The sequence below is a fragment of the Aspergillus novofumigatus genome, assembly GCF_002847465.1.
Source record: "Aspergillus novofumigatus IBT 16806 chromosome Unknown P174scaffold_3, whole genome shotgun sequence".
In the NCBI taxonomy this organism is placed as follows: domain Eukaryota; kingdom Fungi; phylum Ascomycota; class Eurotiomycetes; order Eurotiales; family Aspergillaceae; genus Aspergillus; species Aspergillus novofumigatus.
Genome location: NW_020194276.1, coordinates 731,823 through 747,064, shown reverse-complemented (window position 1 = coordinate 747,064; position 15,242 = coordinate 731,823). Strand labels below are relative to the sequence as shown.

General features: G+C 51.1%; 7 protein-coding genes across 7 annotated transcripts; 3 read left to right on the top strand and 4 right to left on the bottom strand.

Annotated features, from left to right (window-relative positions):
• Positions 1-98: 98 nt before the first annotated feature.
• Positions 99-4,081, top strand: P174DRAFT_386251 (leucine--tRNA ligase CDC60). Its single transcript, XM_024823291.1, has 4 exons — positions 99-263; positions 343-2,846; positions 2,901-3,099; positions 3,160-4,081. Exons 1-4 carry the CDS (start codon positions 189-191, stop codon positions 3,763-3,765), a joined length of 3,384 nt encoding a protein of 1,127 aa, XP_024683646.1. The 5' UTR covers positions 99-188; the 3' UTR covers positions 3,766-4,081.
• On the bottom strand, positions 3,922-6,280 carry P174DRAFT_403543 (uncharacterized protein). Its single transcript, XM_024823990.1, has 2 exons — positions 5,763-6,280; positions 3,922-5,704 (listed from the first exon to the last, which is right to left on the bottom strand). Exons 1-2 carry the CDS (start codon positions 6,235-6,237, stop codon positions 4,203-4,205), a joined length of 1,977 nt encoding a protein of 658 aa, XP_024683645.1. The 5' UTR covers positions 6,238-6,280; the 3' UTR covers positions 3,922-4,202.
• A 131-nt stretch (positions 6,281-6,411) lies between these two features.
• P174DRAFT_439726 (telomere maintenance SDE2 family protein) lies at positions 6,412-7,638 on the bottom strand. The gene has a single exon (XM_024826878.1). The coding sequence runs from the start codon at positions 7,488-7,490 to the stop codon at positions 6,561-6,563; it is 930 nt and encodes a 309-aa protein (XP_024683644.1). The 5' UTR covers positions 7,491-7,638; the 3' UTR covers positions 6,412-6,560.
• Positions 7,536-8,676, top strand: P174DRAFT_458644 (40S ribosomal protein eS10; the record flags this gene model as incomplete). Its single annotated transcript, XM_024829693.1, has 6 exons — positions 7,536-7,604; positions 7,889-7,908; positions 7,976-8,025; positions 8,127-8,197; positions 8,276-8,365; positions 8,422-8,676. 6 exons carry the CDS (start codon positions 7,536-7,538, stop codon positions 8,674-8,676), a joined length of 555 nt encoding a protein of 184 aa, XP_024683643.1.
• Positions 8,677-9,053: 377 nt separating this feature from the next.
• P174DRAFT_429479 (M20 family metallo-hydrolase) lies at positions 9,054-10,773 on the bottom strand (the record flags this gene model as incomplete). Its single annotated transcript, XM_024825575.1, has 3 exons — positions 9,054-9,996; positions 10,066-10,416; positions 10,520-10,773. 3 exons carry the CDS (start codon positions 10,771-10,773, stop codon positions 9,054-9,056), a joined length of 1,548 nt encoding a protein of 515 aa, XP_024683642.1.
• A 981-nt stretch (positions 10,774-11,754) lies between these two features.
• On the top strand, positions 11,755-12,948 carry P174DRAFT_439724 (HIT family protein). Its single transcript, XM_024826877.1, has 6 exons — positions 11,755-11,816; positions 11,938-12,020; positions 12,189-12,257; positions 12,450-12,542; positions 12,611-12,625; positions 12,684-12,948. Exons 1-6 carry the CDS (start codon positions 11,777-11,779, stop codon positions 12,789-12,791), a joined length of 408 nt encoding a protein of 135 aa, XP_024683641.1. The 5' UTR covers positions 11,755-11,776; the 3' UTR covers positions 12,792-12,948.
• Positions 12,949-13,100: 152 nt separating this feature from the next.
• P174DRAFT_366708 (CRAL-TRIO domain-containing protein) lies at positions 13,101-14,644 on the bottom strand (the record flags this gene model as incomplete). Its single annotated transcript, XM_024822125.1, has 4 exons — positions 13,101-13,582; positions 13,636-13,735; positions 13,785-13,826; positions 13,877-14,644. The coding sequence occupies 4 exons, from the start codon at positions 14,642-14,644 to the stop codon at positions 13,101-13,103; spliced, it is 1,392 nt and encodes a 463-aa protein (XP_024683640.1).
• Between the last annotated feature and the right edge of the window lie 598 nt (positions 14,645-15,242).

The following is a 15,242-nucleotide window of genomic DNA, read 5'->3' as shown; positions in this document are numbered from 1 at the left end:
CGTGCGCGATAAATACAACTACTGTCACCGCCATTACATACGCCGTTTTGACTCCCAAATGGCCGGCAAGAATTTCGTTCGATAGAGCCAAACCCCGCGGTGGATATATAGTAATTGACCTCCACAACCACGCCTCAGGGCTCTCCCATTTTCTGTTTGCATCACAGCAGACTTCATTATTGAGAGCCATGGCAGCCGCTGCTGCATCCGCTGCTGCGCTCGACCCGGGCAACAGCACCAAGAATACTCTTAAGCTCGAAAATGTTCGTACGACCTGTTACCCCTCCCCCTCATTGAGCGTTTCCGGGTGGATTTACAGCTAATTGCTTCTTGTTGATCTAGACCGAGAAGAGAGACACTCTTATCGCCATCGAGAAGAAATACCAAGCACAATGGAAAGAGAAGAAGGTGTTCGAGGTCGATGCTCCGTCGCTGTCGGAGGTTCCTGCCAGCACCATGTCTTCCGCAGAGCTTCGGGAGAAGCACCCAAAGTTCTTCGGAACCATGGCATATCCTTACATGAACGGCACTCTGCACGCTGGTCACAGTTTCACGGCCAGTAAAATTGAATTCATGACCGGCGTTGCCCGCATGGAGGGTAAGAGGGCTCTTTTCCCTCTCGGCTTCCACTGCACGGGTATGCCTATCAAGGCCTGCGCAGACAAGCTTGCCGACGAAGTCCAGAAGTTCGGAAAGAACTTCGAACGCTACAGTGAAGAGAGCGAGGAGCAGGACCCCACGGCAGTTGCAGCCCCTACGCAGGAAGTCAAGGCTGAGCAAGAGAAGTTCTCCGGAAAGAAGAGCAAGGCCGCTGCGAAGACCGTAAAGATGAAGTATCAGTTCCAGATCATGTTGGCCATCGGCTTGCCTCTTGAGGAGATCCACAAGTTCGCCGATGCTAACCATTGGCTTCACCACTTCCCACCCCTTGCCATTCGCGACCTCGACAGCCTCGGTGCTAGAGTGGATTGGCGCAGAGAGTTCGTCACGACCGACGCCAATCCTTACTACGACTCTTTCGTGCGCTGGCAGATGAACCGCCTCCACGAGCTCGGCAAGATCCAGTACGGCAACCGCTATACTATCTATTCGCCGAAGGATGGCCAGCCTTGCATGGACCATGACCGCACGGAAGGTGAGGGAATTGGCCCGCAGGAATACACCGCGATGAAGTTGCAGGTGAAGGAGTGGGCCCCAGAAATTGCTGAGCTGGTCAAGGGAAAGATCGAGGATGATGCCAAGGTTTACTTCGTGCCAGCCACTCTGCGTCCAGAGACAATGTACGGACAGACTTGCTGCTTCCTTGGTCCCAAGATCAAGTACGGAATTTTCAAGGTCAAGGAGAAGGAATACTACGTCGTGACCAAGAGAGCGGCCTGGAACATGGCCTTCCAGGGAATTTTCTTCGACAGCGAACACTTCCCCAAGACGCAGGACGAGCTGCCACTCGTCCTAGAAGCGCCTGGTTCCGCCTTTGTGGGCACCCTTGTTAACGCCCCACTGTCGTTCCACACTGAAGGTGTGCGTATTCTGCCTATGGAGGGTGTCTCTGCCACCAAGGGTACCGGCGTCGTTACATCAGTCCCCTCGGACAGCCCTGACGACTACGCTACTTTGGTCGATCTTGCCAAGAAGTCCGAATACTATGGCATCAAGAAGGAATGGGCCGAGCTGGAGATCTTCCCTCTCATCGAGACCCCGACGTACGGTAACCTCACCGCCCCTGCGCTTGTCAAGAAGCTCAAGATCAACTCCCCCAAGGATGTCAACCAACTTGCACAGGCCAAGGAGCTGGCGTACGGCGAAGCTTACTACAAGGGTACTATGTTGGTTGGTGAGCTCAAGGGCGAGCCAGTGAGCGCCGCCAAAGAGAAGATCCGCAAGTCTCTTTACGAGAGCGGCGACGCCTTCCCCTTTGCTGATCCTATGGGTAAGGTTGTTAGCAGAAGTGGAGACGACTGTGTTGTTGCCTACCTTGGTCAGTGGTTCTTGAACTACGGAGAGAATGACGCCGAGTGGCAGCAGGAAACCTTGAAGTATGTCGCCAACGACCTCAACACGTACCTGCCCGAGACCAAGCACGGTTTCGAGAAGAACCTAACGTGGCTGAATCGATGGGCCTGTGCGAGAACCTATGGTCTGGGATCCAAGCTCCCATGGGACCCTAAGTTCCTCGTTGAGAGTTTGAGTGATAGTACCATCTACATGGCCTACTATACCGTTGCTCATTACCTGCATGGCGACCGCTATGGTAACACGCCCGGTCCGCTGAACATCAAGCCGGAACAGATGACTGATGAGGTCTGGGACTATATCTTCACGAGACGTGAGCTTAGCGACGAGCTCATCTCAAAGAGCGGTATCAGCAAGGATGCACTGCTGAAGATGCGTAGAGAGTTCGAGTACTGGTATCCTCTGGATGTGAGGGTCTCTGGCAAGGACCTCATTCAAAACCATCTGACTTTTTTCCTTTACATTCACATCGCGCTCTTCCCACGGGAATACTGGCCCCGCGGTGTCCGTGCAAACGGACACTTGCTCCTGAACGGAGACAAGATGAGCAAGAGCACGGGCAACTTCCTTACACTTAAAGACGCTGTCGAGAAGTTCGGTGCTGACGCCTCTCGTATTGCGTTCGCCGATGCTGGTGACGGAATCGAAGACGCCAACTTCGACGAGAATGTCGCAAACAGCAATATTCTCAGGCTCTTCACACTCAAGGAGTGGATTGAGGAGACTGTCAAGGACAGCTCCCTGCGCACAGATTCGGAATACTCGTTCTGGGACAAGCTGTTCGATAATGAGATGAACAGCCTGGTTCGCGAGGCCATCAAGCACTACAAAAAGTGAGTTTTTGATGATCCTACATGTTGCACTTCCAATGGCTAACCCCATCTCAGTACCGATTTCAAGCTTGCCCTGAAATCCGCTCTCTTTGACCTGACCAACGCTCGTGACGTCTACCGTGAGGCCGCAGTTTCGGCTGGTGTCGGAATGCACCGTGACGTGGTCCTGCGCTATGTTGAACTCCAGGCTCTGATGATCTCTCCCATTGCGCCTCATTGGGCTGAATACATCTGGCTCGAGGTTCTGAACAAGGTTTGTACCTCTGCGTATCGAATGACCCTAAGGTAGCTTGACTAATTTTGTACCTCTTAGCCTGAGACAATTCATTATGCTCGCTTCCCGGAGGTCCCCGAGCCCTCCGTTGAGCTTTCGGCTGCCCTGAACTATGTTCGTTCCACCTCTTCTAGCATCACATCGGCTGAGGCTGGATTCGTTAAGAAGCTTTCCAAGGGCAAGACGATGTTTTTCGATCCTCGCAAGCCCAAGAAGCTTACCATCTACGCCGCGAAGAAGTACCCTGCCTGGCAGGAGAAGTACATCGACCTTGTCCGGGAAGCATTCGATGCTGTCAGCCTCTCTATTGACGACAAGGAGCTGAACTCCAAGGTTGGCAAGCTCGGCGAGATGAAGAAGGCTATGCCTTTCGTCCAGACCCTGAAGACCCGCTTGATCAAGGACAAGGAGGCTCCTGAGAACGTTTTCTCGCGGAAGCTTCCCTTCGATGAATTAGCTGTTTTGAAGGAGATGCTTGGTAACCTGAAGCGGACGACTGGTTGCAAGGAGATCGAGGTCATTGCGGTTGATGAAGGTGGCAAGACCGGTGAGGTGCTGGGCACTGGTGAGAAGAGAGAAGGCCTGTCGGCTGAAAATGCGGTTCCTGGTCAGCCCACCTTCGGCTTTACCAATATCGCTGAGTAGACAAGGGCACAATAACCATCTACTGTTATATTTGCCTTCGATTAGATATAGGCCGAGCTTCTATAGGCGGTTTCACGAAAATACAAATATTGACGATTTTCTTGCGAGTTCAAAATCATTCCATTCTTTACATAGCGATAGAATTTAGCCCACCGACCCGTATAAGGCAAGAAAAGAACGAAGTCTACAGAAGCTTACCAGTACACCTGCAACCAATGATTTGCTGGAACAGCGTGTAGGCCCCAACTTGAACCTAGGTAGTCTATATACATCGAGACCTAGTATATCGGATATCGTACAAGAATAGAGAGCAATGAATTTTGACGATGCCTTCTATGCCCATGAACACCAGTCGCTATGCTATACTTTACAAAACCGCCCAGCTGGCTTCATAGCATCCACGAAGCCAAGCCGGTATCGAACACATACCGTACTAATTATCGGGATTGCTGCGCTCGTCTTTTCAGACCAACGTTCTGTCGTCCCCGGGAAGCTCTCTTGCGCTTATCAGCAGCGCGCTTCTCGGCGATGAAATTCCAACATTCGATCGGAGGCCGCGATCCGATATGCTGTCCGTTGGGACTGAAGACCTCAACTCGAGGCACAGAACTTGGGGGCTCCGATTCCTCCGATTTTGCACCGGCTCGAATCTGCACGGTAAGCTCCACCCATCCACAACCTTCAATTAGGATGTCTGTCGACATCACTTTGTATGGGAGTCGAGGCACTGAAACACCGTGGTCTTCTACTGCCTTGGCGATGGAGGTCGGCAGGTGCGAGCGAGTCACATCCCACTTCAACTCGAAAATTCCAGCAGATGAAATCGAAGCAGTGGTTTCCTCTCTCATAATCTGCTCGCCGGGATAAGGACGCTGACCTGCCTGCATCTCCACGGCCTTTTCTGTTTTGGTAACGTGGGCTTCGATGGGGACGAAACAGGCCGCCATCAGGACATGGTCCGGGTTTTCAGCCGTTATTCGGACGAGACCTCCTCCGAGAAGTAGCGATTGCCCGGGTTTTACCGTGCGGTGCTCAGGCTTCTTCCGTTTCGTCATGGTAAGATCCCGTTTGTGCTCGTCACGAACGTGGTTCAGTAGTTGACCGCGGTCGAGGCCAGGCAGATCGATCATTTCACCTTTACCGTGGCCAAAGGGGATGCGGATCGGCGAGACAGTGGTGCCTGGCACAGACGAGATGACGGGGAGGACAGGGTAGAGATCTTCTCGAGGCGCCGGCGGCAGTAGGCTGTCGGAACCCAATGAGACGTCGTTGAATTGGTTGATGTCCGACTCTACCGCCCTGCGTTCAACCAGTTCTGCAATCTTCTCCAGGTTCCTAGAATCCTTGGGGAAACAGGCTTCGATGAAGCTGCTTTTTCCCACATTGGCCTTGCCAACTACCCAAATACCTCCTCCGTGCTCTCTGATATCCTCCTTCACCTGCTTAGTCCACCAGCCTCGATGGGCACTAATCATATGTACGTTGCCCAACCGGAATTCCTCTGAGGACAGTTTCAAGGCGTCTCGGAGAACAGATCGCACGTACTCCATCTTCGAGTCAACTTGTTCCTTGGTCGCGGCTAATAGATCGGAGCGCGTTATGACGAACGATATGGTTGGTAACTTCCTCCCCCACCGATACTTCTCGGTCGAGGCTCTTCGATTTTTCGAGCGTGGTTCTTGAATAGACAACGCATCGTAAATATTGTCGACAAGGGACATGGGAAAATCTGCTGCGTCAATGACGTGGTAAATACGGTTATCCCGGTGAGGCGACTCTTTCAAATATTCCTGGATTGAGTAAATGGTAGGCGTAGGTACGGAAACAGCTTTATTGTGGTGAATTAAGTCGTGGCATCTGTCGCACACCTGCGCAGGCGCTCTGGATTTCTCCAGAAAATGGCTGGCAGTTGTCGTCGCTTCCTCGAGCATCGCTCCATCTGTATAAAAGAAGTTCATCAGTGTCGCCTTGGTCAACCGAGGGAAATCCCAACGTACGCTTAGCTTTTGGAATAGGTACTTCGGAATCGACTAGCTTGAGTATTGTGCTCGCCGCTTTCTCCGCTTCACTCCTCAAGTCAGTTTCTTCTTCTTCACCTCCAGGCCTGTCGTTTGCTGCTCGTTGCGACTCTGATATGAGCTTCCGAACATGTTTCCTAGTTTTGCCATAGTATCCGGGCTCGTTTGGCTCGACGGTTTGCGCATAGGCACCGCATCCTGGACAACAGACTGGTAGTACATCTTCAACAGATCTGGAGGGCTCTGGACATGACTGAGCAGTGGTTGATAGATTGCGTAACTGGCTTGCGGTTAAAAGGTGGCTCGGTTGACGGTTGCCAAAGAGCTCCGCATGCGCAAGAAGCTTTCGTGGTGGTGATAGTAGAGACAGGCGAAGGGTTTTTGCTGGTCGCCTCGACGGTATCTGACGGAATCCGACGGCTCTGGAGTAAGTGCACTTTAGACAGTGCGACATTATGGTGATGATTGCCTAAGTGCACATGTTGCAAAAATGCAGGAGACGATCTCCGATAGATGGATAAGCGTCGGGCGGCCGCCCAGGTCTCCGGAAAAAAGTTTATTGTGGCAAACAGATTGTTTAGACGTAGAACTACAGTACAAGCGCAGGTATAGCACCAAAACTATGATAAGAAGAGGGTTACGAGCATAGTATTCTGTAAATTCTGAATGCTCAAGTCCAGCGAAGATTACAAACACTTCAAAGGCAAACACGCCCAAAATTCCTGATCATAATAAACATGATAGTTTCGGAGAAACAATCGCAGTCGGACTGTAAAATCAAGCCTTTGCTTTTCCTTTGCCCTTCGGATCGTCGATTTGCTCGGTTTCTTCGTCTTCAGAATCACTCATGAACTCGTCGTCGTCATCAAATCCAATGAACTTCCTGGTCGGCGCTGACTTGACAGCCGGTTCTGACGGCGCGGGTACATCCGCCGCGTCTTGTTCTTCATCGCTCTCTTCCTCTGAGCTGTTCTGAGTCTCCTGTCCACTACCCTCACTAGCACTGGCGCTCGTGCTAGATCCGCCCAGGATCGTGTCGCGTAGGTTATCCGTCCACTCTCCATCCCTCATTGCTGCCAGCACAGCCTCCCTGGCCTTTTCGTTCACTTCCTCCTTGTCTTCCATCCACTGCCCATCAATCTTATGCTTTCCGCCACCGTTTTTCAATTCCTCCTGGCGCTTTTCTGCAGCCTCCACAACAGCCTGCCACCGGCGCCGACGCTCTTCCTTTTCTTTTCGATCCATCTCCGGTTTGACTGCGAGGTATTCGGCCAGAGCCTTGGCTTCGTTGACCGTGCGAATACGGCGACCGTCAAGGTTGCGACTGGAGCCATTGTCGTCCCCTTGGTTGCGCTTCCGCTTGCTCGACATACGTCCACCAGCCGCACGAAGCTGGGAACCAAAACCACCTTTGCCTCCGCGCAGGGGAACAGTCAACCGGAGGGGGAGGAGATTCGACGTTGTTGCACCTTCGCCATTAGAGGCGCCAAAAAGAGAAAGTAGACGTTCACATGATGGGACAAGTTGTTTATTACCCGTTGTGGTCAAGACAAGGGACTGAAGTGGTATCGACAATGGCAAGTATGCGGAGACTCTATCGGTAAGATCGGAGATGGTCGATGTGGATGGGAGAGAGAATGAGACTGTCGAAGGTAGGGAGAGTCCTGGGAAGGATGAAAGGAGTACGTTCACTGTTTGTGCTGCCATACTGGTCGTTCAGTATCCGACTGCCACTGAAATTAGTGTATTCGAATGATTAAGCGGCTAGTCAGTGCTGTTAGAGACGTGACTGCGCGGTCAAGTGTTCGAGATGCAAGTAAAGTGAGAGTTGACGTAGAGGAGGCGTTGAAGGCTGTCAAAAGCGGAGTTGAAGATAAGGGAAGATGACTAAGATGCGGTGGCTGATGCCTGAGGCTGAAGAAGGCCCATCTCGTATGATCATGTGATGTTCGGCATATCAGGCTAGCGCGCGGATCAGGGCCACAACCCTAACAGGCGTTCCCGAACAGGAAGCGTCGCACTTTTAACCTGGGCTGCCGCTCCACTTGATCACTTCCATCATATAAACCATTCTCCTCGCGTTGTCAGAGCGATTCCCCGAATAGCGCCTGGAACTCGCGACGATGTAAGTGCTACGTTTAGCTTCATGGTTTTCATGCATTAATTTCGCGTTTGTACTAATGTTACTGCAGGCTTATCCCCAAGGAAGACCGCAAGAAGATCCACGAGTACCTCTTCCGCGGTATGTTGCCGTCGACTCCCAATCGTGCGGCTTTCGCAGCGCAGATTGGTTCGCTCAATTGACGACGAACTCTCACTGACTTGGTGCTTCTTATTGAACAGAGGGTGTGCTCGTGGCCAAGAAGGACTTCAACCTTCCCAAGCATGGCGACATTGACACCAAGAACCTCTACGTGAGTCGATTCCATAACCGCCTGAGGATAGTCGAAGATGAACAATTGCGTCTGACATGTGTGGTTCTGCTACTATAGGTGATCAAGGCCTGCCAGTCCCTGAACTCCCGCGGCTATGTCAAGACCCAGTTCTCGTGGCAGTACTACTACTACACCCTCACCCCCGAGGTAGGTTTACTGTTGAACACCGATGAGTTGAGCAGTATCTGATTTCTTTCATCTAGGGTCTTGACTACCTCCGCGAGTGGCTCCACCTTCCCGCCGAGGTCGTTCCCGCTACCCACATCAAGCAGCAGCGTTCCCACGCTCCCCCTCGCGGCATGCTGGGTGGTGAGGAGCGCGAGCGTCGCCCCCGTGTTCCCCGTGAGGGTGGCTACCGTCGCCGTGAGCAGGAGCCCAAGGAGGGCGGTGCCCCCGGCGAGTTCGCCCCCAGCTTCCGCGGTGGCTTCGGCCGTGGCCGTGGTGCCCCCGCTTCTTAAAGGAAGGTTGTTCGTCTCTCGGTCATCCAAGGGGTTCACGGATGCTGCAAGTGTGGCTTGAGTAGGCTTTCAAAGTCAGAAAAAGCTGCGCCGCTGCTCATCCTATGATGAAAATAGAACTACTCTTTCTATCTGGAGAATGAGGATTATGTACTGCCAATGCCTCTTGTTACGAACTAGCTAGGATTAATGGCAAAATCATCATGACTCAGCCCGATCACTCTGTGCTACTCGTAGATTTGTCAGTTTCTGGTGTAAGATGCCAGCATGTGAATTTGCACACGGGAAGTTTTCAATGGAGCCTGTCTTTGTCGATATGATCGGAGAGAACAATATGAACAGTTTGATTTCCTGATATCCTATGGCAAGCACGATTCCTACGCAGAGAATCTCCTCCTGTCATATCGGATTACTGCCTGCAGAATGACTGATGCGCCTGTGGCACAGTCGTCCGCAGAGCAAAACTCCTCGGGATGATGGCTCAAACCGTCCTTGCACGGCACAAAGATCATACTTGTGGGAACTCGTTTGGAGGTGAAAACACTGTCATGCCCTGCACCGCTCATGATAGTCTGCACAAATGACTTGGGATCAGAAACACCAGCGTCGGCAACGACTGCTTCTGCTGATTGTTGAACACATTCAATGCAGTCCGGGTGAAATTTCACCGCTGGAGAATCAAAATCCATGGTCCACTCCACTCGACATGGCTTTCCAATACCTTTACCTTCTTCGGCAGCAATTGCGTCGAAATCCTTCCTCAATTCTGCTTCCACCACGGCGACTAATTCGGTCTCTGGCCCGCGAATGTCGAGGGAGAAGCTTACAAGCCCTGGCACTGTGTTGACACTGCCAGGCTTCGCCTCGATAATACCAACACTTGCCAAACAACCGTGAGACGACGCGACCTCCCTAGCGCGGACCATCATGCGGGCAAAAGCGTATAGGGCATCTGCTCGGTGCTGGAAGGCTGTAGTGCCAGTATGAGTGTCTCTACCGATGATGATCAGGCGGTACCAGCGGTATGCCTGGACGGCAGTGACTACACCGACACGCTGGTTAGCAGATTCGAGATGAGGTCCCTGTTCGATGTGAAGTTCAAAGTGCGCTGCCATGGGCGTCTCTTTGTATGAGCATGGGACACTTCCGAGATAGTTGATCTTTTCCAGTGCGGATTTCATCGACTCTGGAGAGGAGGCTGCAGTAGGTAGTGAAGCCACCGTAGGAACTTCCTTGAGGTCATGGGCCCTCGAAAGAGGTATGCACTCCGCCCACACGCCGGAAGAAACCATGCTAACTGGGAATCGAGCACCCTCCTCGCTGTGGAAATGTTACTATATTGTCTGCTGCAGGAATCTGCGCACCCTCGTTTTGGAAAACGGCTCTTACTTTGTCCAGTTGACAACTCCTACACCTCCCTCTGTCTCGATTCCCATCTCGTCAATGACCTTCAAAGCTTCAATGCCCGCAAGGACTCCGAGAATCCCGTCATATCGACCACCTGTCGGCTGAGTGTCCAGATGGCTGCCGATGAACGTAGCAGGCACATCCTTCCGACGCCCCGGGCGAACAGCGAAGATATTGCCCATCTCGTCAATGGTGACACTGCACTTCAGTGCCTTTGCCGTCTCGATAAACCAATCCCTAACTCTCTTGTCCTCCTCGGACAAGGCGAGACGCTGCATACCGGTATCTGTCGGTCCACTACGCCAGCCATCGGTCAGCAGTGTTCTGGCTGAACTACACATGGGACCGTGTATCATGCGGGATCTTCATTGTTGGCTCGCAAGGTCACAAAGAGCACCGGCCCAGTTCAAGAAAGAATGCAGGATGCCATGCTTACTCTCCCCATTGAATACCGTAGCCCCATTGACAACTGTGATGAAGGTCTTTCGCAAGACGGTCCTTGTTCGCGCGTAAAGCCGCGATCTGAGCTTCGCTCAATTCCGTAGATAACATGGCTTGGGTCCTTGAGATTGAGAAGGACCGTTGAGATCTTATGAATGCTAATTTCACGGAATGTGATGGTACTCCTCGCTTCAAAAGTAATCGGACAGCTGGTGAAGGTGCAAACCTAGAACTCCATGCAAGTGCCATGGCGCCTTCCAATGAAGGAACAACGACAATTTATCTACGAGTCCTTGATATGAAGAACCGCCGCTTGATAGGGAAGCCCTGCGGAGAAAGCAGAGAAAAGATAACTGCTCAGGGCGGGGTCAGGCCTATCAACGTGGTTCTTATCGAGCCCAATAGTCGTCAATTGGGTGGTTTCGGCCGTTAGAAGCGGACTCTTGCCCGTTCGTCAGGATAGGCTGCTTCTCCAACTCGGAAGATTTGGGGTAGCTGCGAACTACAGAGGGGTGGGGGAACGTGCCTCAAACGGAGTAGTGAGATGGCCCTCAAGATGCTTTGATAAAGTAGGAATAAACTGGCTTGAACACGAGCATAGACTCATGACTTTCGCTTCGCTATAGCTTATCAACGAGTCAAGTCACGATGAGCTTGAAAAGCAAGGGTCAAGAGTTGCACGTAGCACTCAATTGACAACGGCGGAGTAGGAGCACTCTCTCGCAGTGGCACTATAGCCACGGGGCTTACCACTAAGAACACGCACTTTGTATTGTTCCTGCAACTATCTGAGGTATACTCAGGGCTAAAATCTTGTTAAAAAAAAAGGACACAACAATCTAGGAATGCATTGATCGAAATCTGAACAAAAATAAAAATAACAAAATCGACAGCTATGTCGATGGAAAGGTCCAAAGATTGAGAAGAGGAGTATGTTGGGCAAGCCACGGCCATCTCTGGTAAAAGGCAAGAAATGGGTTCTGAGCTAGCTTGTCCCACTCCTCGGGGGAGTCTCCCCGATTTAAAATATAACCCACCCCAGAGCAAAGAAAGAGTCTCCGTTCGAATCCGGCCCTCTTCGCCCTTTTCTTTTCTTTTCGGTTCGTTTGACGTCGCGTACCCCGCATTCAACCCACCTGCCCGCATCTTGAACAGTTCATTGACTTCACGATTGATTATTGTCAGCTGTCAATCGGTACTTCACTTAATTTTCGTGTATAGCCATCTAGTCCATCCACACGTCGTCCACATAATGTCTTCCGCTGCCTGTATATTCTGCAAAATCATCAAGGGTGAGCCCTATCTCCTGCCACCCACCAGTGAGCTGTTGCGTCTCCAACTTTCGCCAGAAAAGCTTGCGATGACGCCGTAGCTCTCCTGCTTGATGGCGCTAAGCTTCTTCATGAAACATAGGTGATATCCCTTCCTTCAAGCTCTTCGAGAGTGACAAGGTCTTCGCTTTCCTTGACATCCAGCCTCTCAGCCGTGGCCATGCGGTAAGTTCTGGCACCTTTACGTTGGACTGCAGCATAACCTACCCGAGATATCAATCCTATATCCGATATCTCACGCAGCCTCTTTGTATACATTTCGGCGGATCCCATAACATTCATTTCGAGAAAATTATAAATCCGCTAACAGTAAGGCTGAATCGTCTGTAATAGCTCGTGATCCCCAAGTTCCACGGTGCGAAGCTCACCGATATCCCTGACGAAGACCTCAGGGAACTGCTGGTACGTGAAGAAAGAAAGAAAACTCAAGCAGAATTTTGTGTCGCTCGCCTTTCTATACCCTTTGCACATCCTTGAGGACCTTGGGGGATAAGGTCCACGGACTTTGAACCTTGTCCCCCGCAGGTTACAGGGTCCCCTACCTAATCATATTTTCAATAGGAGGAGGAGGCTGACAGATGTTATCTCCAATAGCCCGTGGCCAAGCAGATTGCCAAAGCAAGCGGCGCAGAGGACTACAATATCCTGCAGAACAACGGCCGCATTGCTCACCAAGTTGTCGACCATGTAAGAGACTGTTTCTGGGCGTGAGAAATGGAAACACAGCGCTGACCCTTGCTTTTCTATCTGATTAGGTCCACTTCCACATGGTATGTCTTAGCATTCCTCCTGGTGTATGTTGCAATAGTGCTAATCGCAGATTAACAGATTCCGAAGCCTAATGAGACAGAGGGTCTTGGTATTGGATGGCCTACCCAGCCTACCGACATGGATAAACTCAAGGCTCTGCATGAGGAAATCAAGTCCAGGATGTAAACCGACACATTCAGTCTAAAAGTCGCCGTCCTTGGCTCAATAAAAGAAGTTAGCGTGGTCCTTCAGTCCCTGTCGAGCATTGACTGTCATTACCACAGCCAATTGTAAATTCATCTCTTATACCATTCAGTAACAAAGTCAAGACAGTGTATACGGAATTGATGCATTAGTATAGACTGCAGTGCTCTATATATACAAACTGTCGTCCAGTACAGACATTATGACTCATTTTTGAGCACGTCGATGTCCAAAAAGTAATGATAAGTCAGGTCAAAAGTACTCAGTCTCATCACATCTTGACCCTCTGGATTATTGGCTGCTGGCCGCATTTCCCTTCGACATGCTCTCCGCTGAATAGAAGTCGATTTTGCCATTACCTTGGAGCACATTCAAGCGATCGTACAGGGACCTGGCACGTACGTAAGGGTCAAGCTGCCAGTATTGCTCCCTCAACCGCTCAATAAGGTCCTTTCTCTTATCCTTAGCTGTTGCCACAGCATCCTTGTCTCCTTTGGAGCTGGCCGCGATCCACGAAATGGTCGCATCTTGGATTTCTTTGCCAAGTTCACGTCGCTCTGCTAACAGCTGGTCTCGTTTGGCAGTGTCTTCCATCGGCTTATTTTCGTCCGGTTCGCATTCCGCGTACTTGTACTCCCAATTCTCATCACCCTCAAGCTCCTTCATGATGCGATCTCGAGGGATGAACTGCTCGAGATCCTTGACATTCTTAGTGAAATGAACCTTAGCAGCAACGACCGGATCAAGCCATCCTTTTATGATGTTCCAGATGCCTGTGCAGAATTAATTTAGTACATACGGCTTCAATTTAGGAACGAAGACAAACCAGAGAAGATCCAAGGCGCCTTGTGAATGAGCACAACCCCTAAAGATTCAGGATAGTTGGCCTCGAAGCATTTGATCATGAACTTGACCGGAGAGTAATCCTGCCGAGGTAAGTGAATGTTTACGGCAGATTGAAGATCGTGGGCATACCATATTCGCCAATGAGAAGTCGGTCATGTCGAAAATGATACACTAAAATGTGTCAGGTGCATCTCGGCGGGTTTGCCAGATTTGAGACTCACAGCTGTTTCGACGGGAGGCGCAAGCATCATGCGCGCCGATTCAATTGTGTAAACAGTGAAGCGGTCTAAGACCTCTTGACTTTGATCACCAGCCTTATGCAGGCGCACCCTGACGACGCAAATTGGCCGGCCTGATTTGTCGACACCGTGGAGGAAACTCTTTCCCCGACGCATTTGCATCAAGAATTCCTCACCAGCCTTCTTTTCAGCAGGATCGGAACTCTGCGACTGTTTGAGAGCATGCTGCTCGCCATTCTTCATGATATCGTCATCCACCTTCACATCCATCAACCTCCAGCGGATAGTAGAAATAAACATGACGAGAGCATTCTTGACATCCCACTTACGCGCCCGTAGAAAGCGTAAAAGCAGAGAATCGGGATTATCTTGTTTAACCATAGTCCAGAATGTTGTCCGAATGTCCTCCGGCGACATGTCAACTAGAGTTTGCTGGAACTCCTTCGACTGACCATACTTATCGTCTGCATCGGAAATATTGATAGATGCGAGGTTGGTTGTGATCCCTTCTGCTGATTTCTCGCTCGCGGTGCCATCTTCACTATCCTTGCCTCGGCCGAACAGTCCGAATCGTCGCTTGGGCTCTTTCTTGTTCTCCTGCGGCGCGCTGGCCGATGCTTCCCTAGCTGACTCCAGCGCATCAAGCTTAACGCCAAAGACTTTCAGAAGCAGCACCCAGAATTCCTGCAGTTTCGCTTCCTGCTCTGCCGTGAGATTCCCCACGGTTCCGGGAGGCAATTCGGTAGGCATTGTTTTAAGAGTATCGATGACGTCGAGAAATGGTTCCTGTTCAGGCTCGATATTCTGCGAAATTGATGGAGAAGGAGCGTCGTTCTTGGGATGAAAGCGCTTATCCTGTAACCAAACTCCTCCGCAAATGACAGCGAGAGCGAATGTAACTGTCCAAAATGATGAAGCCTTCCTCGGAGCGTTGTTCCGCGATGACGGTACAGTGAAGATCGATCGTCTAGCTAGGGAGCCTGAAACTGAATATGGCTTCGATGCGCCTTCAGCGAGTAATAATGGCAGGGAGAATGAGCGGAAATGGACAGAGTTGGCCGAAGAAAGGAGTAGACGGCGTCGAATAGACAAACAAGTATGCATGTGCTGAGAGATTAAAAACGAGGGCCTAGAGTGGGGTCCGTTGGGATGACTGTGATGTTGTTGGTTGTTGCTATCCTCAATTTCACGCCAGACTGGGCAAGGGCACACAAGGATGGGAAAATTGATGATTGTTACTAGTACGTAGTACTAAATAGTAGTGGTCCTATCTTGGCAACCTCGAACGATTTATAACATCATCTCTCTGTGGATGATCAATGCCGCAACGGACCCTCGGGGCGCCTCA

Excerpts from the sequence above, each read along its gene's own strand:
- P174DRAFT_386251 (XM_024823291.1), top strand. The coding sequence starts at position 189 with ATGGCAGCCGCTGCTGCATCCGCTGCTGCGCTCGACCCGGGCAACAGC. Across the intron at positions 264-342 it reads ATACTCTTAAGCTCGAAAAT|ACCGAGAAGAGAGACACTCT; the intron begins GTTCGTACGACC and ends TTGTTGATCTAG. Across the intron at positions 2,847-2,900 it reads GCCATCAAGCACTACAAAAA|TACCGATTTCAAGCTTGCCC; the intron begins GTGAGTTTTTGA and ends ACCCCATCTCAG.
- P174DRAFT_403543 (XM_024823990.1), bottom strand. The coding sequence starts at position 6,237 with ATGTCGCACTGTCTAAAGTGCACTTACTCCAGAGCCGTCGGATTCCGT. Across the intron at positions 5,705-5,762 it reads ACCTATTCCAAAAGCTAAGC|ATGGAGCGATGCTCGAGGAA; the intron begins GTACGTTGGGAT and ends TCTTTTATACAG.
- P174DRAFT_439726 (XM_024826878.1), bottom strand. The coding sequence starts at position 7,490 with ATGGCAGCACAAACAGTGAACGTACTCCTTTCATCCTTCCCAGGACTC.
- P174DRAFT_439724 (XM_024826877.1), top strand. The coding sequence starts at position 11,777 with ATGTCTTCCGCTGCCTGTATATTCTGCAAAATCATCAAGG. Across the intron at positions 11,817-11,937 it reads ATTCTGCAAAATCATCAAGG|GTGATATCCCTTCCTTCAAG; the intron begins GTGAGCCCTATC and ends CATGAAACATAG. Across the intron at positions 12,021-12,188 it reads CTCTCAGCCGTGGCCATGCG|CTCGTGATCCCCAAGTTCCA; the intron begins GTAAGTTCTGGC and ends CGTCTGTAATAG.